Source organism: Nyctereutes procyonoides, unplaced genomic scaffold (assembly GCF_905146905.1).
Source record: "Nyctereutes procyonoides isolate TBG_1078 unplaced genomic scaffold, NYPRO_anot_genome, whole genome shotgun sequence".
Lineage (NCBI taxonomy): Eukaryota > Metazoa > Chordata > Mammalia > Carnivora > Canidae > Nyctereutes > Nyctereutes procyonoides.
The window spans coordinates 21,179,444-21,205,125 of NW_026575160.1; the positions used below are offsets into that span (position 1 = coordinate 21,179,444).

Below are 25,682 nucleotides of genomic sequence, written 5' to 3' on the forward strand. Positions count from 1 at the left end.
TTCCACACGTGCCCGTTCTTTTTTTTTTTTTTTTTGCAACCAGAGCGCATGCAGCTCCACCGGGAGGAACCCGGGACCGACGGGGTGAGCTAGCACGAGGGTGGCCGTGCAGAGTCCGCAGCACCAGCTGCAGCCGGCGACCTCGGGGCAGCGCCAGGGCACCGCAGTGACAGCGCCGGGCGGACGCCGGGGCAAGCGCCCCCAGGAGTCCCGGAAAGCTGAGCACACGCGGATGCACGGAGGGCTCAGACACCTGCCTCCAGGAGTGTCTGCACCCGCACCCACCCTGCCGCCAGGTCGGCAGCTGGAACGCGAGGCTCGGACTCGCCCCCCCCACCCCGCGCCCGGAGCAGCGGCTTCACAGCCCGGCCTCTTCCCGCGGCGCCTCCTCGCTTTACGCCAACTCCGTAAGCGCGCTCAGGCCGACCCCGCCGCTTCCGCAGCTCCCGAGCCCGGCGCGCAGGCGCGCGGGGCGGCACTCGCGGGGGCCATCTTTAATTCGGGCAAAACCCCACCCTCGTCGCCCACCGGCCACTCCCTCTCCTCGTCCCCAGGCTTTTCACCCACACACCGAACGCGCTTTAACCTCAGAAGCAGTGTCGAAGAAACACGCGTAAAGGCCTGACTACCCACGCCCCCCGCACCCCCCCCCCCCGCGGAGGGGGCCGACCCGGCCGGTTCAAACATGGCGGCTAAACCTGGGCAGCGAAAGAGCGCCGATGCCGATGAAGTCATGTTCGAAATGGAGAGAGTCGGCGGGGCCGGGCGGGGGTAATCTCGCGAGAGCGGCGCTGGCGTCGGCTGGGCCCGGAAGCCTGGTCGGAGGGGGGAGGGGGCGGGGGCGGGGGCGGCGGAGGGAGCGGGAGTCGGGCGCGAGCCAGTGGAGGAGTCCGCCCGCTGTCGCCTGCGTAAGCGGGGCCGCGACGCGGGGCGGCTACGCCGCGGAACCGGCGTAGGCGGCCTTGGAGAATCGGCGGGCTGCGCTGCGCCCGGGCTGGTCGCGGCGGGGGGAGGGGATGTCGGTCAGTGCGAGATCCGCTGCTGCTGAGGAGAGGAGCGTCAACAGCAGCACCATGGGTGAGTCTCAGCTTCGGGCCGCCGCGGCTCCGGGTCGGCGGCGCCGGGCTCGGGGCCGGGCGGGGGGGGTCGCGCCGCCGGGCCCGGCTGGGGGAACGCCCTGCGGCGATGCGGGGGGCTGGCGGAGGCGGGGTGGGCCCCGGCGGGCCCGGGGCGCGGCGGCGGCGGCGGCGGCGGCGGCGGCGGCGGGCCCGGGGGGAGGGGAGGGGGCGGCGGTGACAGTTTGAATTGAATGCGGGGAGAGCCGAGGCGGCGGCGTTTCCTGCGCGGGAGCGGGCGGGGGGGACGTGAGCCGCGGCCTCGCCCGCCCCCCGGGGCGCCCCCCCCGCCCCCCGCCCCCCGCCGCCGCCGCCCGCGGCCCTGTCTCCTCCGGCCGGCGGCCGCTGCCCCCGCGGCGCGGCGCGGCTCGGCTCGTGGGGAGCGGGCCTGGCGAGGAGGGTGGGGACGTGTGTGCGCGCCCGGGCGGCGGCGGCGGCGGCGGCGGCGGCGGCGAGGGAGGAAGGAGGATGCACCAGGCTGGAGCGGCGGCGGCTGCAGAGGCTCCAGAGGCTCCAGCAGCCGCGTCGCCTCCTCGCTGCTGCTGCTGCTGCTGCTGCTGCTGCTGCTGCTCCTCCTGCTCCTCCTGCTCCTCCTCGCCTCTCGGGGTTTCCTTTCCCCAGGCGCGGCCCCGCAGGCCGGTGGATGGCGGGCGAGGCTGGAGCGCGGAGACCCACGGCGCTGCTTTGGGCTTGATTTTTAGGAAAAAGGGGCAAGAGAACGCCTGGGGAGGGCTTCCCCCGGACCCCCGGACCCCCGTCCCCCGCGCCCCCAGGCATGGAACGGGTGGGGAGGGTCGCTGGAAAAGGGAGGGAGTTGGAAATACCGGTGATGTTTAAGGACGTTGATTCTTGAACGTATTTCAGTGTTCTCAGTTCTTCTCTCCAGAAGCCCTTTCATTTCCTTTCCTCCCCCACGTATTGGAAAAAGAACAAGGCCGTTTCATTCACATTTTCCACTCCCGAGTTCCATTGCCTACGGTGCGTAGAGTAAGGAAATAAAGCAACCGAGAGGTTTCTGACACGTTTCCATTTGCTAAGTTAGGTTTTGGGAGTGCTCGGTTTCAGGTCTGGCTGGGGTGTGTGTGTGTGTGTGTGTTGGTTTTTTCCTTTTTCTTTCCCTTTTTCTTTTTTGATTTTTTTAAATACAGCGTAGGGAAAGGATTTGTGGCGTCCAGGTGTTTGCTTGATTACTGAAGTAACTGATTCTAGCGAGTTTATGGTTCTAGTTGAACTTTAGGGTTTGTTTTGGGTGTGCTATTTTGATGGAATGGAAGAGTACTTTCCCGACTGCCCTGGAGGACCTAAATGAACAGATAATCTAGATTGGAAAGCATTTTACCTTTTTTTTTTTTTTTTTTTTTTTTTTAGTACACATATTTACGTGATGCGTATAGTCATTTGTCGTCGTCTCCTCCTCCCCAAGTATTGAAGCAAGTTGAAGAGGAAACTTTTTAGGTATTAAGTGTACAGGTGTGGATGAAATTTATGGAATCCCAGTAGACCAAAGGATGGTGCCCTAAGCAGGATAAAAACAATTTCTAATCTGGTTATTCCTCCAAATAGCAAGTGAAGGGGCAGGGGGAGGGCAGGAAACCATCTTTCATCCCACCCAGCTGTTCAGTGGGTGGGGCCAGAGGAGATAGGGTTGAGTGCAGCTATGAAATAAATGTGGAAGCCACTTAGATGGTCTGTATAGTAGTAGTGTGTCTTTCTGTGATGGGACAACGTGGTGGAGCCAAGTCTTCTTAATAGTTATTAAAAAACATCACACACCCTCTTAAGCTTACAGATCTGAAGATCATAACTGATGATAGAAATTTATTTTGTGTTTATGTCAAGTGGATTTTGATTTACAGAAAGGGTATTATATTTTTGTGATTTTAGTTAAGAATTTCTGGTTTTGATCTGGTGGAGATAAGATTTTTAGTACGTTAACTACGTGGAAGGTAGCGTTATCAATAGATCATGTTTCAAAAGCTTGTTGTAAAATTGGTTGTTTGCATTTGTGCATTTTTTTTTTCGTAGAAATGATCTTAATATGTTTACACCAGAACTTCCAGTCTAGTCTAACCCAAAGTAGGACTCCTGACAGACCTTAGAACAACTGTAGAGAGATAATGACAAAAACACAGACCCACATACAAGCGTGGGTAGTAGGAAGAATTAGATCTGTGGTTTCCAAGGTCTCAAGAATGGGGGAGTGGCCAGATGCCATCGACCAGTCAGAGTGAAGATAGTGGTAGAGCAGGTTGGTTTCAGACTTCTCATAATTTGATGAAACACATATTCACTATAGATTCTATTCTGGGAACTGCCAGTAGAGTACTGCTCTATGACTAAATTACCAACCGAGAATCATGTCTCACATTTTGAGCCAATACACTCTCGTCACTTTTTGATTAGAGGTATCAAAGCTTTTAACATTTATGTATTTTGCTGAATTTTGAGACAAAATGAACTTTTTAAAATGTGTATAGGTCCCCCCCCCCCAACTAAATTTGGGCTGCAAATGACATTAGGTTTATTGCACCGTGAAACTGATGTAGGGAAAAAAAATGTTTTTGAGAAGTAGAATTTTAAGGTAGCATGACTATGGGTTAGGCTTGCTAGATGAGGGCATACTGTTAAATGTAGAGTGTTGGTCTCTACAGCAGTGTTTTCACAACCTGCCGATTAAGCCCTATTAGTGGGTCTTGAAATCAATTTTGTCGACTTCTAATAATTTTTAAAAAGTAGGAAAGAAAGAGAAAATAGCAACATACTGCACTTAGTATGAATTTTGGGGGTTGGATTATAACATTTTTATTAAGAATTGTGGTCAAAGGGACACCTGGGTGGCTCAGCAGTTGAGCATCTGCCTTTGACTCAGGTCGTCATCCTGGGGTCCTGGGATCGAGTCTCACATTGGGCTCCCTGCGAAGAGTCTGCTTCTCCCTCTGCCAATGTCTCTGCTTCTTTCTCTGTCCTGTCTCGTGAATAAACGAAATCTTTTTTTTTTTTTAATTTTTATTTATTTATGATAGTCACAGAGAGAGAGAGAGGCAGAGACACAGGCAGAGAGAGAAGCAGGCTCCATGCACCGGGAGCCCGATGTGGGATTCGATCCCGGGTCTCCAGGATCGCGCCCTGGGCCAAAGGCAGGCGTCAAACCGCTGCGCCACCCAGGGATCCCAATAAACGAAATCTTAAAAAAAAAAAAAGAATTGTGTTCAAAAAAGGAAAACAGGTGGGGGATGTGCAGTATGGATGGGTCAAGTCCAAGGTCTTTAAACATTTTGAGAGGGTGTGGAGATACTGGTCTGAGAAGGGAAGACTTTATTAAATGCTTTTAAGTCCATGTGGCTTTTTCTTATTTTGGATTCATTTATTCTGTACTCTATACATGGAGTGTGGTTGGAGAGGACTGGGACCTACTCCTCCTTGAGAGGAGGTCATCATAGAAACCAGGATAGTCCCTAAAGAAGATAGTATTGTTTAGTGACTCTGCCCTAGGCCTGGAGGAGAAATATATATATTTTTGTCTTTTCTATTTGCATCATCAGAAATTAAGAGATCCAAGTTTCGGGCATGAGCTTGGGGAAAGAGGGCCAAGGAGGCAGCTTGGTTTGCTTTCCATGTTGAATGCTTTAGGCCACACATACAGAAAGTCCTTTTGATTTGTGCCTGGTGCAGTCCAGCTCTCCAGAGCTAGGGATTATGTACAGGGATTTGAGTTCAAAGTAATAAGAGACAAATATAGTATAATGGTTAAGAATATGGGCTTTGGTGTCAGGCAGATGTGGGTTTAAATCCTGGCATTGCCAATTACTAGAGGTATCAGGATACAGTTAGGTTACTGCTTTTCAAACTGATGAAGGACTTTTCTTTCTTTCCTTTTTCTTTGAAAATCCAATCCACTGTTGGGATCCCTGGGTGGCTCAGTGGTTTAGCGCCTGGCTTTGGCCCAGGACGCGATCCTGGAGTCCCGGGATCAAGTCCCGCATCGGGCTCCTGGCATGGAGCCTGCTTCTCCCTCCTCCTGTGTCTCTGTTTCTCTCTCTCTCTGTCTATCATAAATAAATAAATAAATCTTAAAAATAAAATAAAATCTAATCCACTGTTGACTGATATTGTTGTGAAAAGTTCTGCAAGATTTAAAAAAATGAAGATGAAATTTAAAAAGGGGGAATAAAGTCCTCGTTTTTTATTCAATCCAAGAGATAAAGTTATTTTGCTATAAAAGTTTTCATTTCTGTGCTTTCAGTTTCTATACTTTGCTGATATAAACCGATAAACAGTTCAGACTGGCTTACTGGTCCACAGACCACACTTTAAATAACACTGGGTTAGGCTATGCTGCAGTAAGAAATAGCCCTACAAATCTAAATGAAGCTAAAGATGAGTTTTTGCCTGTCATTCTAAAGTTTATGTACTTTATTTAGGCGAGTATTTCTTAACTTCAAAGGTATTTGTAGGCTTAGGAAAGTAAATAAGTATCCCCTGAGGTTGGGGAGTAAAGCCTGAAGTTGCTCCTGTTCACATTATTTTGAGTTAAAAAAAAAAAAAAATCTTAGTTATTCATGTGACCTGTGTTTTATTTGTCTTATATGCAGTATAAAGAGGATTTCTCCTTCTTCCTACCCCACCAATCTGGAAGTAAAAATTGATTCTCCTGACAAGAGGTGACACATTAATTCCGTTCTGTTTACTTTGGGGACCACAACTCCATACTTTTGGTAGCTTCATTTGAGAGGCAAATGATCAGAATTTCTCAAAACTTGGCATTATTGTAATTTGGATTTTTATTTCTTTGAGGGGCTCTCCTTCACATTGTACTATGTTTACCAGCATCCCTGGCCTCTAGCTACTTACTAGATGCCAATAACACTTCTCCAGTAGTGACAAAAAAAATGCAAACCTTGTCAGATGTCACGGGGTGGGAGTGGAGGCGAGAGAATCACCCAAATTGAGAACTACTGTGCCAAGTGTTGGAGAAAGAAGCCTTTGAAAGATTATAGGAGTTGGAGAAGAAGGAAGTCTTCCTTAACTATCGAGTCCATAATTCTTCCTTCTGGAGCTCTTACCATATTTCCCTAACTTGGGGATCAGAATCACCTGGGTAGCTTGTGTGTGTGTGTGTGTGTGTGTGTGTGTGTGTGTGTGTAAGTTTATCATTTAATTCATCGATTTTTGTAAAATGTGGTCAGTAATTACTGGGTACATAACAATATGCTAGGTCAGTATTTTCCCAAGTATAATTGATGAGCCTCGTGAATGAGGTTCAACACAGTCTCTTGTTAAAAATGCAGATTAAGGGCAGCCCGGGTGGCTCAGCAATTTAGCACCGCCTTTAGCCCAGGGCCTGATCCTGGAGACCCAGGATTGAGTCCCATGTCGGGCTCCTTGCGTGGAGCCTGTTTCTCCCTCTGCCTGTGTCTCTGCCTCTCTCTCTCTCTCTCTCTCTCTCTCTGTGTGACTATCATAAATAAATAAATTAAATTAAAAAAAAGATTTTATTTATTTATTAATGAGAGACACACAGAGAGAGAGTGGCAGAGACACAGGCAGAGGGAGAAGCAGGCTCCATGCATTGGGAGCCTCACGTGGGATTCGATCCCGGGTCTCCAGGATCGCACCCTGGGCCAAAGGCAGGCGCCAAACCGCTGCGCCACCCAGGGATCCCAAATAAATAAAATCTTAAAAAAAATGCAGATTAATTAGTTCCTACCACACATGCCATGATTCACAGTTTCTGAAAGGGGCCCAGGAATCTGCACTTTTAAATGCTTTCCAAATTAAGTAACTTTATTGAGGTACAGTTTTCATTCATATACAGTTTTCATACAGTTCTTTAACATATGAAAAATCATATTTTATTAATTAAAATATATTAAGTTCACACATAGACTGAGTTATGCATTTCAAATCTACTCCATTATCATTCTTAAAATACAGAAGACAAGTGTTGAAAAGCTTCATGTATTGATATCATGATGTGCAAACAGTGATGCTCATCCATTTCAGACCTGAGTTCAATCTTAAGAAATGTGTGTGTTCAAGTGAAATGCATTGTAGGGAAGAGTTAGCAATCCTCTCTCTGATATCTTCAGGATTTCTTCCTTTTAACCACTTCAACTTATACTGTCTACTCACTCTACTGGTTGCTCTAATGAAGATTTATCAGTAGCTTACAGGACTGCCAGCTCTTTTTCCTTAAAGAGCAAATAATAAAGCCTTGTATTTCTTATACTTAGGAAGTTCTTTAGTTTTCATGCATGGAGAAGAATGATGTTCTGACCACCTCTTTCATGGTATATGACATCAGTATTATAACCATAAACAGCATCTCAATTTAGATGTTCTTTTCATACTCTCCTTCATGTTCTGTGGAAAATTAGGTATGCATGAGTCCCATCAAATCCAGAAAGCATCTCATATCTTTGATGCAGAAACAATCAGCCACATGGCTTCACACACCTACTAGGAATAAATGAATTTTCTGAAGTGATAGGAGAGTAAAATACATTACTATTTTTTAGTCACAATCTAACAGGGTCAATGTAAAAAAAAAAATCACATGTTGAAATTGATTATATCCATCAAAATCCACCCACAAAGATGCAGTTTCAGTTCACAAAATGTTGAGCTCAACGAATTTTGACAGATATATACACTTTGTAGATTTTATTTCAGTCAAGATAAAGAACATTACTGGGGCATCTGGGTGGACTCTTGAGTTTTGGCTCATGTCAAGATCTCGGGGGTTGTGAGATCAAGCCCTGCATAGGGCTCTGTACTCAGCAGGGAGTCTGCTTGAGATTCTCTGCCTCTAACTCCCTGCCTTCCCTTATTATTATTATTTTTTTTAAGATTTTATTTATTTATTAGAGAGAGAGAGAGAGAGAGAGGCAGAGACACAGGCAGAGGGAGAAGCAGGCTTCATGCAGGGAGCTCGATGTGGGACTCGATCCTGGGTCTCTAGGATCACACCTTAGGCTGAAGATGGCACAAAACCATTGAGCCACCGGGGCTGCCCCCTGCCTCCCCTTATACATATGCTCTCACATGCTTGCAAGCATGCCAGAGCTCTCCCCCTATCGCCTGCCCCAAATAAATAAATATTTTTTAAAAAAGATAACATTTCCGTCACCCCAGAGTTTCTTGTGCCCCTGTGCAGTTATCCCCCTCCTGCTCCCAGGTAACCGTTGATCAGATTTCTAATATCCATAGGTGAACTTAAAAATTTCATTTATTTATTTATTTATTTTATTTTATTTTAGATTTTATTTATTTATTCATGAGAGACACACAGAGAGAGGCAGAGATACAGGCAGAGAGAAGTAGGCTCCATGCAGGAAGTCTGATGCGGGACTCAATCTTGAGACTTTGGGATCACACCCTGAGCCAAAGGCAGATGCTTAAGTGCTGAGCCACCTGGGCATCCCTAAAAAAATTTTTTTTAAGAGAGAACCTCTTCATTGAGGTATAATTTACATGTAGTCAACTCATTTAAAGTGTTTTTTTCTGGATAGGTTTTTATTTTTTATTTTTCAGATTTTATTTATTCATGAGAGACACAGAGAAAGAGAGGCAGAGACACAGGCAGAGGGAGAAGCAGGCTCCATGCGGGGAGCCTGACGTGGGGCTCGATCCCGGGTCTCCAGGATTAGGCCCTGGCCAGAAGGCGGTGCTAAACCATTGAGCCACCCAGGCTGCCCTGGAAGTTTTTAAAGACTTTTCCTCCTAATTCTTTAATTGTGAAGGATTTGAAATGTGAAGGAAACATGAAACAATAGTAAAATGATCATCTTGGTACTTTTAAAAGCATACAGATTGTAGTAGTCTTCCAGAATTTCATAAACAGTAGACTAGGGATAAGGCCCTGTTTGTTTTTCAGAAAAATTAAAACTATTTTTTTTTCCAGTTTTACTTTGTAAAATATATTTGAGATATTCCTGTAGTGGCAATTTGAAATTTTTGTTAATGTAATAGATACTTAACTGCCAACAAAGTGTCAGACACTGCAAAATAGTAGCAATCAAGAAAGCTATGGCTTGCAGCCTATGGATGTTACATAGTATTTGTGATTTAATTTCTGAAAATGCCTTTTATTCTATGGAGGAGTTTATATTTGTCAAATAGGCAATAAAATCACTTGACTCAAAATTCAAAATGTTAAAAAGAGATATGTAGTGAAATCTTTCTTCTCCTATTCCCAAGTAACCCAGTTTCCTACTTTTTAGGCAACCTATTTAACAGTTTCTTTTATGTTTCTTTTAAAGGTGGTTTTTACATACACAAGCAAAAAAGATATTCCTCCTGTCCCCACGCATAGTAGCATCAGATACACATTCTTCCTCACTTTTTAATTTTTCCCAGTGTATCTTGGATTATTCCATATCAGTGCACGAAGAGCATTCTTATATACAGCTGAATAATTCCATTACAAGTGGGCCATTGATTTAACATGTCTTTTCTGGTAAGACATTCATTTTCAGTATTTTGCTATTATAATCATAACATGGTGAGTAACTTGGGACATTGATTATTTCACATGTGTTAGTATCTCAGAGCTGTTGAACCCTTTTGACACAAGACATTATCAGCTAAAGTGGTTGTTTGGAAGTTAAGTCATTACTAGCTTAGGACTTCAGTGCTCAAGTTCATTCATTTAACACATATGTGTCTTGTGCCTTGTGCTGTGTGGTGGACACGGGGGATACTGAGTTAAATGCTGTGACAGTCAAAATAAAAGGCATGGTGCTTAAAAGCTTATGTTCTGGAGTCAGAACTGGATTCACATTTCTAAATCTTTTTTTTTTTATTTTTTTAAAAATTTATTTATGATAGTCACAGAGAGAGAGAGAGAGAGAGAAAGAGAGGCAGAGACACAGGCAGAGGGAGAAGCAGGCTCCATGCACCAAGAGCCCGACGTGGGATTCGATCCCGGGTCTCCAGGATCGCGCCCTGGGCCAAAGGCAGGCGCCAAACCGCTGCGCCACCCAGGGATCCCCCTCTAAATCTTAATTGAATCTTGGGCAAATAATAGAATTTTGTTTCCTTCTCTGTAAGTGGGAGTCATAAAGTTACTGGATAATTAAGTGAGAATTAAGTAAGATGATAACGTGGCAAGTTCTTAGCCTGGCATACTGAGCAGATGTTAGCTTTAAAAAAGTTCTGGGACTCGTGGGTGGAGTAGTCAGTTGAGTGTCCAATTCTTGGTTTCTGTTCGGTTCATGGTCTCAGGGTAGTGTGATTGGACCCTGAGTTGGGCTTTGTGCTGAGCCCTGAGTTGACTTGAGATTCTCTCTGCCTCTCCCTGCCCCTCCCTCTGATGCTCTCTCTCTCTAGAAGAAATGAATAAATCTTAAAAAAAAGTTATCAGACTATATGGCAATTGACTACTTTCCTGCCTTCATTTTTAAATTTCTTAAAGTCAAGGACTATATTTTGTTTACTTTTCTCCACCTAGCATTTACTTTGTAAATAATTTGTGATATGCTTTATAGAGTATACAGTGAAAGTACAGAGCAGGATACCATTTCTAAGTTAGAAAAGGTAAATCGTTAATGGTAGATAGGAGTGATTAGGCAGAGGAGGAGGAAGGATACTTATTCTAGGCTGAGAACTCATGGTAGTTTATGAGGCTAGACAGGTAAGCAAAGATCTGGTGTCCTGTGCTCAGAATTAAAAAAAAAAAAATCTCTATTGAAGAATTTTAAAAGAAGAAGAATGGTAACCATGAACATCATGATGATAAATCCATTAGGTATAGATAGAACAGCAAGGTGGGGGCAACTGATTGAGGGAGGTTAACATAGCAGTCCTAGGACTAAAAGATGAGGGACAGAACTAGGGTCGTGGCAAAGGGTATGAAGTATAGGGGATGATTGTAAGGTATGTGGTATGTGAGGGGATGTCGGTGGGGAGTAATGAATCCAGAGTGTCTGAACCTGAGTAAATGGGTGATTAGTCAGTATCATATATCGAAATAGATTATTTAAAACATGAAATTGAGAGGCCTGGAGACCATTTAAGTATGCATGTCTGGTAGTCTTAATACTAGGAGAGATCTTTAGGATGGAAAATAAAAAAATTAAGATTATTGTGAATTTATTCATTTGTGCCTTGAATTTTTACATTTACTAACTCAAGGTATCATATTGAACAAAACCTGTACTGTAGTTTGGTTAGTAAATTTGTTGGTACTTTTTTTTTTTTTTTTTTTTTTAAGAGTAAATGGTAGGGGCACAGGGAGAGGGAGAGGGGGAATCTTAAGCAGGCTCCATGGCCAGCACAGAACCCTGACAGGGCTCTGTTTCACAATCCAGAGATCATGACCTGAGCTGAAATCGAAAGTTGGATGCTAAATTGACTGAATCACTCAGGTGCTCCTGTAGGTATTATTTTTTAAGACTTGGCATTTGTGGCTTGGTGAACAGAGTTGAAACAATTTGGAATAAAATGGTTTGTGTGAAACTTCAGTGTCCTTCAAAGTTAAACAGACTGAGGTCACCAATATCTTAAGTAATACTAAGATGTTTACTTATTTAAAATGTCTACTGATACATTTCATAGCAGTAGCTCTTTCACACTACAGATAATGCTAGTGTTTCTTTACATGAATAACATTTTGTATCCTTATTGTTCAGATTGTCCATACAGAATGTAATTGGAGTTCTTTTATTTTTGAGGAAGATTTTGGTATGTGTTGTTAATTTTAGAGAATACTGTAAATGCCTTGAGTATCATTTGTGTAAGAGGAGGTGGAATCTTCATGGTAATTTTATCTTAGTGCTTTTGTTTATGCTATTACTAAAGTAACCAGGGTAATACCTGATTTGTTACATGTAGCATTCTGGGATGTGACATGTTCTAAACAAGAAAATCTTTTTTTCAGTGATAAATATACCTTAAAATGTTGACATTTCAAACCATTTTTAATTTTAAGAAGTTTTAATAGATCTACTTAGTTGCTTTTATGATGAATTTAAACAAATTAACCAAGAGGGGGGAAAAAGCCATTAAATTATTTCAATCACTGAAGGTTAATTTGTGTTCTTTCTTAATTACATATTTTTTTTCATGGTTGTAATTAGTGGTATATTAGTGGTTAGTGGTTCTTAACCCTGGTCAGACATTGGTGAAAACCCTTCTGGTGCTTAACATACTTGGAAGCTTATTAGTTCATTAGGTGTGAGGTGGGGCTCAGAAATTTGCATTTTAAGTATTTTAGGTAATTTTGATGAACAGTCAGAGTTGATAACCTCTTGCATGGATTATGTATTCTGAGGTAATATAACTAAAAGTACTCTGTAAACTCTTAAGTTTTATGCAAAACCAGGGTATTACTCATCTAATATTTAATACAGTTTTTGATATATTAATCTACGTGCAGGTTATTTTAATATGTATATGGTATTCCAGTGTTGATATTCTAACTGGTGTAGCCATTTTATTTTATTTATTTACTTATTTATTTATTTTTAGATTTTATTTATTTATTCATGAGAGACACAGAGAGAAAGAGGCAGAGAGAGACACAGGCAGAGGGAGAAGCAGGCTCCATACAGGGAGCCTGACATGGGACTTGATCCTGGGACTCCAGGATCATGCCCTGGGCCAAAGGCAGGCGCCTAAGCCGCTGAGCCACCCAGGCTGCCCACCATTTTATTATTTTGAGACATTTTGTAGTTTCATAGTTTAGTGTTGTAAATATTTGAAACAATTTTTTTAAACAAACCTCTTCTGCCTTCCCCTGTTATTTTCCTGGGGGATTTGTTAGTACCTTAAGCTTGTTTTAATTTATATTTCTTATATTACTGTAGGGAGATATTTGTTATGTATAAACTAATTAGCTTCCCTACTTTCAGTGGGGTATAGTGAACTTGTTAAAATAACCATCAGGAACATTTGGTTTTATGTTGTGAGTCATGGAGCCATTAGGAAAATGCAATATGAGTGGTTTTTATTTTTTAACAATATATGTAGCTTTTCAAATATTTCTGATCGTATGGATGTACCTACCTTCTTTTGTCCTTGAAATTTGTAGCTATCTAGTTTTCTGTTACAAATCTGTGTTTTAGTTGCTCAGTTTTTTTTTTTTTTTGGCTCATTTCTTTATTGAAGGCCTGCTATCTGTTAATTAAGCATTGAGTTAGATTTCCATTTCTGGTTTCCAGCTATGTTCTGTAGAATGGATATGCTGAGTGAAAAAGAAAGAAGTTTAAGTGGAAATGATTCCTGTTCAATGGATGTATAAAATAGTGTGCAAATAGAAAAGAGCTACAAAAATTCTTTATATAGGCACTGTATAATTTGCAAAGACCATAGTTGCTCAGAGGAGGGCTTGTAGTCTGTTAGTTTTCTCATTGCTGAGAAGGGTGAATTGGGTAAACATTTCTCTAGTGTAAGTTTGGAGACATGAGAACTTGGCATGAAGGGATGAAATTAGTGATCCCAGCTAGAACTGTAGTCACTCCTATCTTGGGATTCGTGTTAGAATATTAAAGTCAGCCTAATACAGTACAACTAAGAGTTACTTTATGAGATGGATAATTCAGCTGTGAGCCAGAAAGATAACTGGAATGACTGACTGACTTGGCTGGCAAGCCAATCCACCAAAAATACTTAAGTTTCTGTTTTACCATGGTGCTGTGCTGTTAAAATGATAATTACACAGATGTAATATTTTTCTTTTCTTTTTTTTTTTAAATTCAGGGATAATTTTAGACTTGCTGAAAAGTTGCAGCCCCTAACTTCTTGAAAGCTAAATATTTGGCCAGTGTGGAGGAAATGCAGAAATAGTACCACAAACATGCAAATGCAACATGTTATATGAGGTAAATGCATCATCAATATTAGTGCTGGTCAGGGAGTAAGAGAGGAGTTCTGTGCTTGATGGAAACATTCTTTTTTTTTTTTAAGAATTTTTTTTAATATATATATATATTTTAATTTTTTATTTATTTATGATAGTCACAGAGAGAGAGAGAGAGAGGCAGAGACACAGGCAGAGGGAGAAGCAGGCTCCATGCACCGGGAGCCCGACGTGGGACTCGATCCCGGGTCTCCAGGATCGCACCCTGGGCCAAAGGCAGGTGCCAAACCACTGCGCCACCCAGGGATCCCCTTGATGGAAACATTCTTGATTGGAATCTTTGTTGAAAGTTTTTGGGTAGGACTGGGAGATTCCATTGTTTTTTAATTGAAGGATGGGTGTTCTAAGTATAGTCATTAGTGGATTCCATTTAGCAAATTATCAGCAAGATTCTTATTCACTACTTCTAGGCTGAGGCCTAGGTATCTGTTTTTATCAAGCTCCCCAGGTGTTTCAGATTACAGCCAAGATTGGGAATCACCTGTCTGCATAAGAGTCCAGAGAAAATGATAGCTGTCATCTATTGCACAACCACTGCAATGACCATCATATATTATACTTATATGTGAAGTGCCAAATAGTTCATGTATACCTTGCAATAACCTTATAAAGATGTTATCCTGGTCTAAGGCTTAGAAAGATTATGTAATTTACCCACCAGAGTGTAGTTCTAAGTTACGGCAGGTATTGGAATTCAGATTTCTAGTTATATTTGTATTGCCTTATTATTCTTTTTTTTTAAAGATTTATTTTTATTTATTTATGATAGAGAGAGAGAGGCAGAGGGAGAAGCAGGCTTCATGCTGGGAGCCTGACATGGGACTCGATCCCGGGACTCCAGGATTGTGCCCTGGGCCAAAGGCAGGTGCAAAACCGCTGAGCCACCCAGGGATCCCGCCTTATTATTCTTTTATGTGTTCTGTCGTTAAAAACTTAGGCAGTCATTTTAGGGATTTTTTTGGTTGGACTTTTTTCTTTTACTCAGATTGAGTCATATTCTTTGTATTTTTGCCTCTGCTTATGATGTTCTTACCTAACTTGAAGTCCTATCCATGCTTTAAGAAAGGCCCAGCTCAAAACTACTCATCCACGGAGATTTTTCCCAGTTATCTGAGTCTTTGATGATCCTTCCCTTTCCTTGAACTCCTAGAAGACTTCTCTTTTAGTAGGTAACAGCACATCTTTTCATGCATTATCAGTTATGTATGTTATGTATATCTGTTCTAGTTAATGTTGATGTTTACATTGATGGTGGAGTAGTAGTTGCAATATTGCAATGCGTGGTGTGCTTTTTTGAGCCCCCTACTGCTCTGTAGCTTCATTGTGTATGTAGTACTAATCTTGAGTAGAATTTTTTTAAATAATGAAGTGTAAATTGAAGACCTTGTTTATGGGTTAAAATTAGAAATTTTGAGATCAAATTATTTTGGTTACTTCAGTAGCTCAATAAGGAAGGCTTTTACATTTTAAAATCTTTGGTTGTAAGTTTATAAACATACAGATATACTTCTGATTTATCAGTAATCTCAACAGTAATATAATTTGGTTTGCAATACAAATTTTTAAAAGATTTACTTAGAGTGCGTGTGCATGATGGGGGAAGCGCAGAGGGAGAGGGACAGAATCTCAAGCAGGTTGCCACTGAGCAGGGAGGTGGCAGATGCAGGGCTCCATCCCACAACCCTGAGATCATGCCTGAGATTATGTCCTGAGCCGAAATCAAGAGTCCGATGTTCAACCAACTGAGCCACCTAGGCACCTCTGCAATACAATTTTTTAAAAGTACTTTCTTGGAATTGTGCTACTCTGCTAGGGCTGCCATACTGCAGATTGGATGAATACTACAGATTGGGTGGTTTAAACACCAGACTTTTATTTTCTCACAGTTCTGGAGGCTGGATGTCCAAGGTCACACAGTGTGATCAGGGTTGGTTTCTTGTGATGGTTCTTCTGGGCTTGCAGACAGCTGCCTTCTCAGTGTGTCCTCACATGGCCTTTCTTTCCTCTGTGTGGAGAGAGTGAGATATCTTGCATGTTTCTTCCTTTTTTTATAAGGACATCAGTCTTACGTAATTGGGGCTCTACTCTTAGGATCTCCTTTAACCTCGATTACCTATTTATTTATTTATGTATGTATGTTAAAGATTTTATTTATTCATGAGAGACAGGGAGAGGCAGAGACAGATATAGGCAGAGGGAGAAGGCGGCTCCCTTTGGGGAGCCTGATACAGGACTTGATCCCAGGACTTTGGGATCATGACCTGAGCTGAAGGCAGATGCTCAGCCAGTGAGCCATCCAGGTAGGTGTTCCTTGATTACCTCTTTAAATGCCCTGTCTTCAAATATAGTTATATTGTAGTTAGAACTTCAACATATAAACACAATTCAGTCTGTAACAGGAATTGAATTTCTATTTTTCTATGTAGTGTTGTAGGTAAACTATGGAAAAATTTTTAAGAAAACATAACAATATTTTTATTGACTTCTTTTTATTAGGTAAGCAATGCTAGGATGAGTACCAAACATTTTATAAGCCATGGGATTCGATATTCTGACAAGAAATGGCTTTGATGTCTTTTAAGAAGCTAGTTTGGGAGGATACATACTAGAAATAATTTTAATTCTTTGATGAAATTGCTATGTTGTGTTCAGAATGAGTTCTACAGTGAAATACAGAGTTTGTGTGTGTATATATATGTCTGTGTCTGTCATGAGTCTACAAAGCAGAATAGTGACTTATTAAAATAGAATAAAGTCAATCCTTTGAAAATTTTGAGTATGTTCTTGATACTTCTTTTGTTAACTATTTTGATATTTTTACAAGATCTCAGAATTGGGCGATGTATCAAGTCGTTTAATCTAATTATGCAGAAAGTGCTCTAGTTTCCCCTGCACCGTACTTGTCAAGTGGCTGTGTAGCCCTCCTCTGTCCAATACTGTAACCATGAAAATTCATGGCTATTGTGCACTTGAAATGTGTCTAGTCTGAAATGAGATTTGGTATAAGTGTAAAATACACAGAGGATTTTGAAAAGACTTACTTTGAAAAAAAAGAATATTAGATGTTTTTATATTGATTAAATGTTAAAATAGTGTTTTGAGTATATTGAGTTAAATTATATTATTATAATTAATTTTACTGGCTTCTTTTTTGCTTTTTTAAATGTGGCTACTGGAAAACTTAAAATTGCATATGTGACTTGTGTTGTATTTCTAATGGATAGAGATGGTCTAGCCTGTGTTAGAAACTCACTACTTTTTGAGGAAGCACATTTCATCTGTGAATAGCTGTCATCATTAAATTTTTTCTTCCTGTTTTTGTGTATATCTGAAGTCTGTCTTTGACATTTGTATTCAGATGTTCTCATTTACTCTTTGAGACTAAAAAAAGTAGGTCTTATTTCTCTTTTTAATATTATTGTTTTATAACCTGAATACAACTTTCTCGAATCTTTCATAGAGACTTTTAGTCTTTAAAGTTTCTTTAACTACGTTTCTATGACGGGGGGGTTATATCCCTCCAACCATTATTGTCATTCCCCTCTGAACTTTGTTCATTTGGTACATAGCCTCGCTGACACCAGGAACTAAATATCTTTTATCTTGTACATGCTGTATTAGTCTGTTAGTGAGGCAAAAGTGAAACTTTTTAGGGTGACTTTTAATTTCTTATTGACCTATGGAGCAAGTCAGCTAAGGTTTTTCTACCTTTTCCTCTTGTGCTGCTGTTTTCTCTTGCTGCTTCACTTTTTTTTATTTTTATTTTTTAGGAGGAGCCTGTTGATTGATAGGTGAAATGTATTCCACCACCTATTCCTTATTTTTGCAGTCTCATTTAATAGTTCTGAACTAATCTGAGACTTTTCTTCAGATTCCATTCAAGGGTGGTGAAAAGGACATGGTTTGTATCTACATATTTCCATATTAAATTTCATTATGATTTATTTTGAATATTTGTTAACTTTCTCAGTTTTTATCTTACCCAGGTTTAGCAAGTGTTAGCGTTATGTTTTTATCAAGGGATAGAATAATGTTATCTGGGCTCAATTAAGGATGGATCCTTGTGGTATATAATTATGCTGAAGTTGACATACATCTAGTCAGCTATTAATACACCTTATTTTATTAGTATTCCAGCCTTTGTTTCTCTGCCTTGCTCATGTTCACATCGTGATTGAAACCTTGTGAGAATTATCTCCTATAATTTCTTTCTTTGCAGTCTAATGAACTTGTCAGAAATGGAGAATAAAAAACATCTGAGTTACTTAATAAAAAGAAAAATCTGTACTGATTTGTGGTTAACATTCCTTCATTTTCTTTCTATGTGATCCTTTTTTTTTTGTTTTAGTGGAAATGCTTTAAGTTCTCTAATAATAACATGGAAAATAGAAGATAGTATAAAGTCAAATTACCTCCAAGTCCAATGAACAAAATACAACCTATGTTAAAATTTGGATATATAACATTTTTCTTGGGTAGATACTTAGGCTTTGTAATTGGTATATCTGTGTTTAACCCCCCCCCTTTTTTTTCTGGTGCTTAACTTTTAAAGAAATTCCCAAACTGTTTCACAGCTAGTTGTAACATTTTACATTTCCCATCAACAGTGTATAAGAATAGTTGGTTCACATAACTCCGCAACACTTGGTGTGGTTACTCTTATTAATCCTAGCTATTCTAGTAGAATTGTAGAAATACCTCATTGTGATTTTAATTTGCATTTTCCTAATAACACATGATTTTGAGGGTCTTATGTGCTTATTTTCCATTCATAAGTCTTTGGAGGTCTGTTGAAATCTTTGGTCCTTTTTTTTTTTTTTTAAGATTTTTATTTGTTTATGAAAAACACACAGAGAGAGAGGCAGACACACAGGCAGAAAGGGAGAAACAGGCTCCATACAGGGAGCCTGACGTGGGACTCAATCCTGGGACTCCAGGATCACGCCCTGGGCCAAAGGCAGGTGCTAAACTGCTGAGCCACCCAGAGATCCCCCTTTGGTCCATTTTTAAGTTGGGTTATTTATCTTACTGAGTTGTGTATTTTAGATACTAGTCCTTTGTTGAACTATGCAAATGAACATCTCATACTTTTTATCCACTGTCAGTAATTTTTGCCTGTTAGTTATTACTGTGCTGTTAGTCTTCATATGATTTTCTGTTTCCAGTATGCTACCTTTTTTAACCGGAATTCTTTTGTAAGAAAGAGCTATTGTGTCTCATGTTCATTTATTCAGTTATTTATATTTGTATGGACATATGAAATTAATTATATCAGTTTTGTTGTTCAAATTGTCCTGAATTTGACCATTGGGAGCTCTTTCAAGTTGTCTCCTATTCATCCTTTCAACATGCCATATCAGTTTTTGGGAGCACTTCCTTACTTTCTGGTTCATCTTGTATTTTCCTGCCTAAGTCCTGGAATTGATCTCCGAAGAGTCCCAAGTTCCTTTTACTTGAGAACAGTATTGAGAAACCAAGATCTGAGCACTGGAAGTGTTCATTTCTAATAGGGTGTCATTGTCTTCTAGGTGTTTAGAGCAGATCTAGGAAATTGTATGTTTATATACATTCACACATCTATATGTATACATATCTGTGTGTAAATGTATATGTATATATTTCAAAGCCATGAATTCATACTGATAAACCAGTTCTTTTATAGTTCTAAACTAATCTGAGCCTTTGGAAACCTTGCACTAACACAAGGTTCAGTTTAGCCTTTTTTCCCTCCGTATTTGTGACTCCTTTCTCAAACAGTGGACAACCTGGCTCTCATCCACAATTTATTACATATTTGTTTAGTTCTGATATGTACATAACTGTAGTTTCAGAATTGCTGTTACAGATATATTTATTCAGTAGGCCATAGTATTTGTGTATATTTCTTTCTGTCTTTAGTCTTTTTTTTTTTTTAAACATTTTATTTATTCATGAGAGAGATGGGGGGGGGTGCGGCAAAGACACAGGCAGAGGGAGAAGCAGGCTCCTTGCAGGGAGCCAGATGCGGGACTCAATCCCGGGACTCCAGGATCATGCCCTGGGCAGAAGGCAGGCACTAAACTGCTGAGCCACTTAGGGATCCCCTTTTATCTTTAGTCTTAACCTATGCAGTCAAAATACTGTTTTCCAAAGTTATTCGTGTTCTTTTTTTCCTTACCGTGTTCAGTGGAATTATGTTATTCATTTGAAATATGGTTTGTTTCATTTGTTACCTTCTAGTCCATTTTCAGCTCTTCTCACATCTTGGCTCATTTGGGTTATTTTTTACTGGGATAATTGAAACATTAGTACGGTGTTAACAATCAGCTTATAGGGGTAGACTGGGTGGCTCAGTGGTTTAGCGCTGCCTTCAGCCCAGGGCCTGCTCCTGGAGACCTGGGATGGAGTCCCACATTGGGCTCCCTGCATGGAGCCTGCTTCTCCCTCTGCCTGTGTCTCGGATTCTCTCGCTCTCTCTGTGTCTCTCATGAATAAATAAAATCTTAAAAAAAAGAAAAAAACAATTAGCTTATAAAATCATATGTCCAGAAGTATTTGTCCCACCTCTCATCTCGTTTACCTTATTCTCATTTCCCCTTTCTATCTCTTTTCCACCCATTTATATGGGTAACCAGTGTCAATAGTTTCTGGTTTAGTGTCTTCCTATCTTTTTGCACAAATGAGATACATTTAAGAAAGAAGATATACAAGTTATATGCAAAAAGTAGTGTCTTGTAGACATACCTGGTTCTATAACAGCTTTATTGAGATGTAATTCACATGTACCATAAAATTCATCCCTTTAAGTTTACAGTTGTTGTTTCTGGTGTATTCATAGAGTGTGCAGCCATCCCACTGTTTATTTATAGGACATTTTCATCAGACCAGAAAGAAACCCTGTACCTGTTAGTAATTAATACTGCTACATTCCCTCTGCTTTCCAGGTTTTGGCAACCACTAATCTATTTTCCATTTCTGTAGATTTGCCTGTTGTGAGCATTTCATATAAATGAAATCATACAGCATTTGGTGTTTTGTGACTAGCATCTTTCACTTAGCATGATCTCCTCTCCTCTCCTCTTCTCTTCTCTTCTCTTCTCTTCTCTTCTCTTCTCTTCTCTTCTCTTCTCTTCTCTTCTCTTCTCTTCTCTTCTCCTCTTCTTCTCTTCTTCTCTTCTTCTCTTCTCATTTATTCATCCAGGACCCTAGGGTCACGCCCCAGGCCAAAGGCAGGCGCTAAACTGCTGAGCCACCCAGGCGTCCCTAGCATGATGTTTTCAAGATATAACCATGTTGTAGCATGTATTGGTCCTTTGTTCTTTTTAATTATTGAATGATATTTCTTTATATAGATAATACAACATTTTGTTTATCCATTCTCCTATTTGTGGATATTTGTGTTGTTTCTACTTTTTGGCTGTTGTGAATAATGCTGCCATGCACACTTAAGTACAAATTTTTGTGTAGACTTCGGTTTTTGGTGCTCTTGGATATATATATCTAGGAATGGAATTGCTGGATCAAAGGGTAACCCCATGTTTAACTTCTGAGGAATTTTCAGACTCTTTACCAAAGCAGTTGTTGCATTTTACATTCCCACCAGCAGTGTATGAGGGTTTCAGTTTCTGCACATCTCTGTCTACACTTGACATAATCTTTGCCTTTTTAATTATTTTAGTAGCTGTGAGGTGCTGTCATTGTGGTTTTATTTTGTATTTCTCTAATGACTAATGATAAGCATCTTTCTGTGTGCTTTTGGCAACTTCTGTGTCTTTGGAAGAATGTCTATTTGAGTGCTTTACTCAAATTTTTTTTTTTTTTTTGCTTTACTCAATTTTTAATCAGGTTATTTGCCTTTGTATTAAATTGTAAGAATTCTTTACATATTCTGGATATAAGTCCAGAATAGACTATAGATGATTTGCAAATAATTTTCTGTCATTTCATGGGTTATCTTCACTTTCTTGACAGTATTCTGTGAGGCACAGACATTTTTAATTTTGATGAAGTCCAGTTTATCTTTTTTTATTGGTGTGTTTTTGATGTCATTTAAGAAACCATTCCTAATCCAAGGTCATGAAGATTTATGACGGTATTTTCTTCTAAGAGTTTTATAGCTCTAGGTCTTAAAAATATTTAGGTCTTTGATCCATTTTAAATTAACTTTTCTACATGGTGTGAGGTGGGTATCCATTTTCTTTCTTTTGTATGTGAATATCCAGTAGTCCTAGCATCTTTTGTTGAAAAAAACTTTTCTTTCCTTAAGTTGTCTTGGCAAACTTGTAGAACAGTTGATCATAAAATATAAGGGTGTATTTCCACCATTGATTTGTATATTTGTCCTTACGGTTGTACCACTTTGTTTTGGTGACTATAACTTTGTAAATGAGTTTTGAAACTAGGAAGTGTGACTCTTCTGGTATTTTTTTGTTTCAAGATTGTTTGGCTATTCTGTGTCTCTTGAATTTCCACATGAATAAGAGGGTTAGTTAGTCAGTTTCTGCAAAGAAGTCAACTAGGGACTTTGATACACATGGCCTTGAATTCGTAGATCAATTTGGGGAGTATTGCTTTCTGAACAAAATTGTCTTCTAACTAATCTACGAATGCGGAATTGCTTTCATTTACTTACATCTTCAGTTTTTTGAACAGTGTTTCATAATTTTCAATGTGTAATATTTGCTCTTTTGTTAGATTTATTCCTAAGCATTTTATTTTTTGATGGTATAACAAGTGGATTTTTTTTTTTTTGAGTTTCATTTTGGGTTGTTTTTTGCTAGCGTATAGAAATGTAATTGGTTTTTGTGTGTTTTTGTTTGTTTCCTCACTGTATTAGTTCGCATGTGTGCATGTGTGTTTTTGTGGATTCTCTAAGTTATTTTATTTATAAGATCATGTCATCTGTGTATAGAGATAGTTTTACTACTTCTTTTCCAATTTAGTCATCTTTCATTTCTATTTCTTGCCAAGTACCTTGGCCTCAGCCTCTAGAACAGTGTTGAGTAGAAGTGGCACTAGACACCACTGTCTTGTTCTTGAAGAGTGAAAGCATTTAGTCTGTGATGTTAGCTATGACTTTTCCTTAGATGTGCCTTAGGAGGTTGAGGAAGTTCCCTATTACGCCTGCTTTGTTAAAAGTATGTTTAGTTTGAAAGAGTGTTGTATTTTTTTGTCAAGTGTTTTTTTCTGTGTCTATTGGAGATGATCATGTGTTATTTTGTTACCTTTTTTTTTTACTTTAGTTAATATAGTGTATTACATTGGTTAATTTTCATTTGTAGAATGAATCTGGGTAAATTCCACTGGTCGTGATGTATACTCATATTGCTGGATTTGGTTTGCCATTATTTTGTAGATGGTTTTTGCATGTATATAAAGGACATTGGTCTATTGTCTTTCAGCAGTTTGTATGATATGCTATTAGGGTAAAACAGGGCAGTGTTCTATCCTCTTCTGGTTCTTGGATTAATTTGTGAAGGATTCGCCGTCATTAAACATTTGGTAGAATTCACTATTGGAACCATTTGGACTTAGGCTTTTCTTTATGGGAAGGTTTTTGATTACCAGTGTAATCTCTTTATTTTTTTATAGGATTTGGGATTTTCTGTTTCTTCTTGAGCCAGTTTAGGGTAGTTTGTAACTTTCTATGAACTTCATGATTTCTCTAGGTTATCCAGTTTGCTGGTGTGCACTTGTTCATAGGTTTCTTTATAATCTTTTTTGTTTCCGTAAGGTTAGTAGTGATTCGCACTCTTTCATTCCGAATTTAGTGAGTGTTCTGGTTTTTTTTTTCTTGGTTAGTCTTGCTAAGGTTTGTCCAGTTTTCATCTTTTCAATGAACCAACTTACGGTTTTATTGATCTTCTGTATTGTTGTAATATTTTTATTTCTTCTCTAGTCTTCATTTTTGTTGGCTTTGCATCTAGTTAGCTCTTTTTTTTTTTTTTTAGTTTCTTGAGGTGAGTGTTAGGTAATTGATTTGAGATCTTCTCTTAAGCATAGGCATTTGCAGCTATAACTTTTTTCTCTAAGCCTTGAATTAGCTGCATTCAATAAGTTTTGGTATGTTGTGTTTTTAAAAATTATTATTAATCTCAAATTTTTTAGTTTCCTTTGTGATTTCTTCTTTAACCCATTGGTCAGAGTGTAGTGTTTAACTTTCACAGATGTCAAGTTCTCAGATTTGTCACTTTGCCGAGCTTTTGATGTGTAGACAAATGTTTTTCTTCAAATTTGGTAAGTTTTTTTCTATTATTTCATCAGACATAATTTTTGCCCTTCATTCCTTGCTTTTCCTTTTTTTTTTCTTTCTCTCCCTGCCTCTTTTCTTCAGCTTGAGGGTCTCCTTTTATGTATATGTTAGTATGCTTGATTATGTTTCACAGTCTCTGGTTTTTTTTTTAATTCTTTTTTTTGTATCTTTTCTTGAGAGCAGTTAGTGTTATTTTTGATATGTTTTCAGATTTGCTGATTATTCAGCTAGCTCAGATATGTTGTTGAGCCTCTCTACTGAAGTTTCATTTTAGTTATTGTACTTTGTACTTTCTAACTTGAGACTTTCGTTTAGTTCTTTTTAATACTTTATGTTTTTTTTTAATTGATATTCTCTATTTGGTGAACATACTTTTTTTTTTACACATGGTTTCTCTTAGTTCTTTGAACATATTTAAAATAGTAGATTTGAAGTCTTTGCCTAATATCTGGGTTTTCTTAGGAAATAATCTCTATTGATTGTCCCCTTCTCCATATGGGTCAATCTTTTTTTTTTTTTGTTTTTGTTTTTGTTTTTGTTTTTGTTTTTTTTTGAAAACTGGACATTTAAAATACAACAGGGCAGCCCGGGTGGCTCAGCGGTTTAGCACCGCCTTCAGCCCAGGGTGTGATCCTGGAGTGCCACATCGGGCTCCCTTCATGGAGCCTGTTTTTTTCTCTGCCTGTGTCTCTGCCTCTCTCTCTCTCTCTCTGTGTCTCTCATGAATAAATAAATAAAATCTTAAAAAAAATAATACAACATGACAACTCTGGTCAGATCCCCTTCCAGGGTTTCTTATTGCTGTTTGTTTAGTGACTTTCTGTAAGTTCTGTTTTCTTTGCCATGTGTAGTCACTGAAATCTCTGGTTTCTTTGTGGTTATTTATGGAGTCTTCTAGGGGAAATACCAGACAGGTCAAATAATGACAGTTCCCTGGGAATGGGGCTTTAAAAGAGCCTGTTCTACCTGCTGATTTTTGCCATGATTGTGTTCTGTTGGTTTTCAAGGCTACTGTGGAGCTTGGAGGGGAGATGAGAATGGGCAAGTTACTTAGATTCAGCCCCCTTAGTTTGAATAAGCACTCTGTGAATTGCTGCAAGCCTTTTTGTTAATTTCTAGCATTCTGAAGAAGTTGATTTTGACAGTTTTCTCGTTGCTTTTAAAGGAGAGGATTTGCAGAGATCTTTATCCATTCTATGTTCTTTTAGTTGTTTTTCAGTGGGCACACAGAAGAATGATTAAAGGTACATAATATTGTCTGAACTGTCTTCCACTCAATATAATGTTAATGTATCATGCTTATTTTTTTAAAACTTAAAAATCCATGGTATTTTTACATATGGGAGTAAATACCATGGTATGTTGTTTTTTTCACTTGTTTTTGGATCTTGGTTTTTATAATCTTTCACTATTAGCTTTTCTGTTGGATGCTCTTTTAGCTAAATCTTAAACATACTCTCAAAATTACAGACATGTG

At 39.7% G+C, this 25,682-nt stretch overlaps 1 protein-coding gene across 1 annotated transcript in view; it reads left to right on the forward strand.

Moving 5' to 3' along the window:
- Positions 1–847: 847 nt before the first annotated feature.
- SEPTIN7 (septin 7) overlaps positions 848–25,682 on the forward strand; it is a 108,951-nt gene continuing 84,116 nt past the window's right edge. Inside the window, exon 1 of the mRNA XM_055314574.1 lies at positions 848–1,077. Coding sequence (XP_055170549.1) covers positions 1,017–1,077 — 61 coding nt within the window. The 5' untranslated portion in view covers positions 848–1,016. The remainder of the gene's footprint in view (positions 1,078–25,682) is intronic.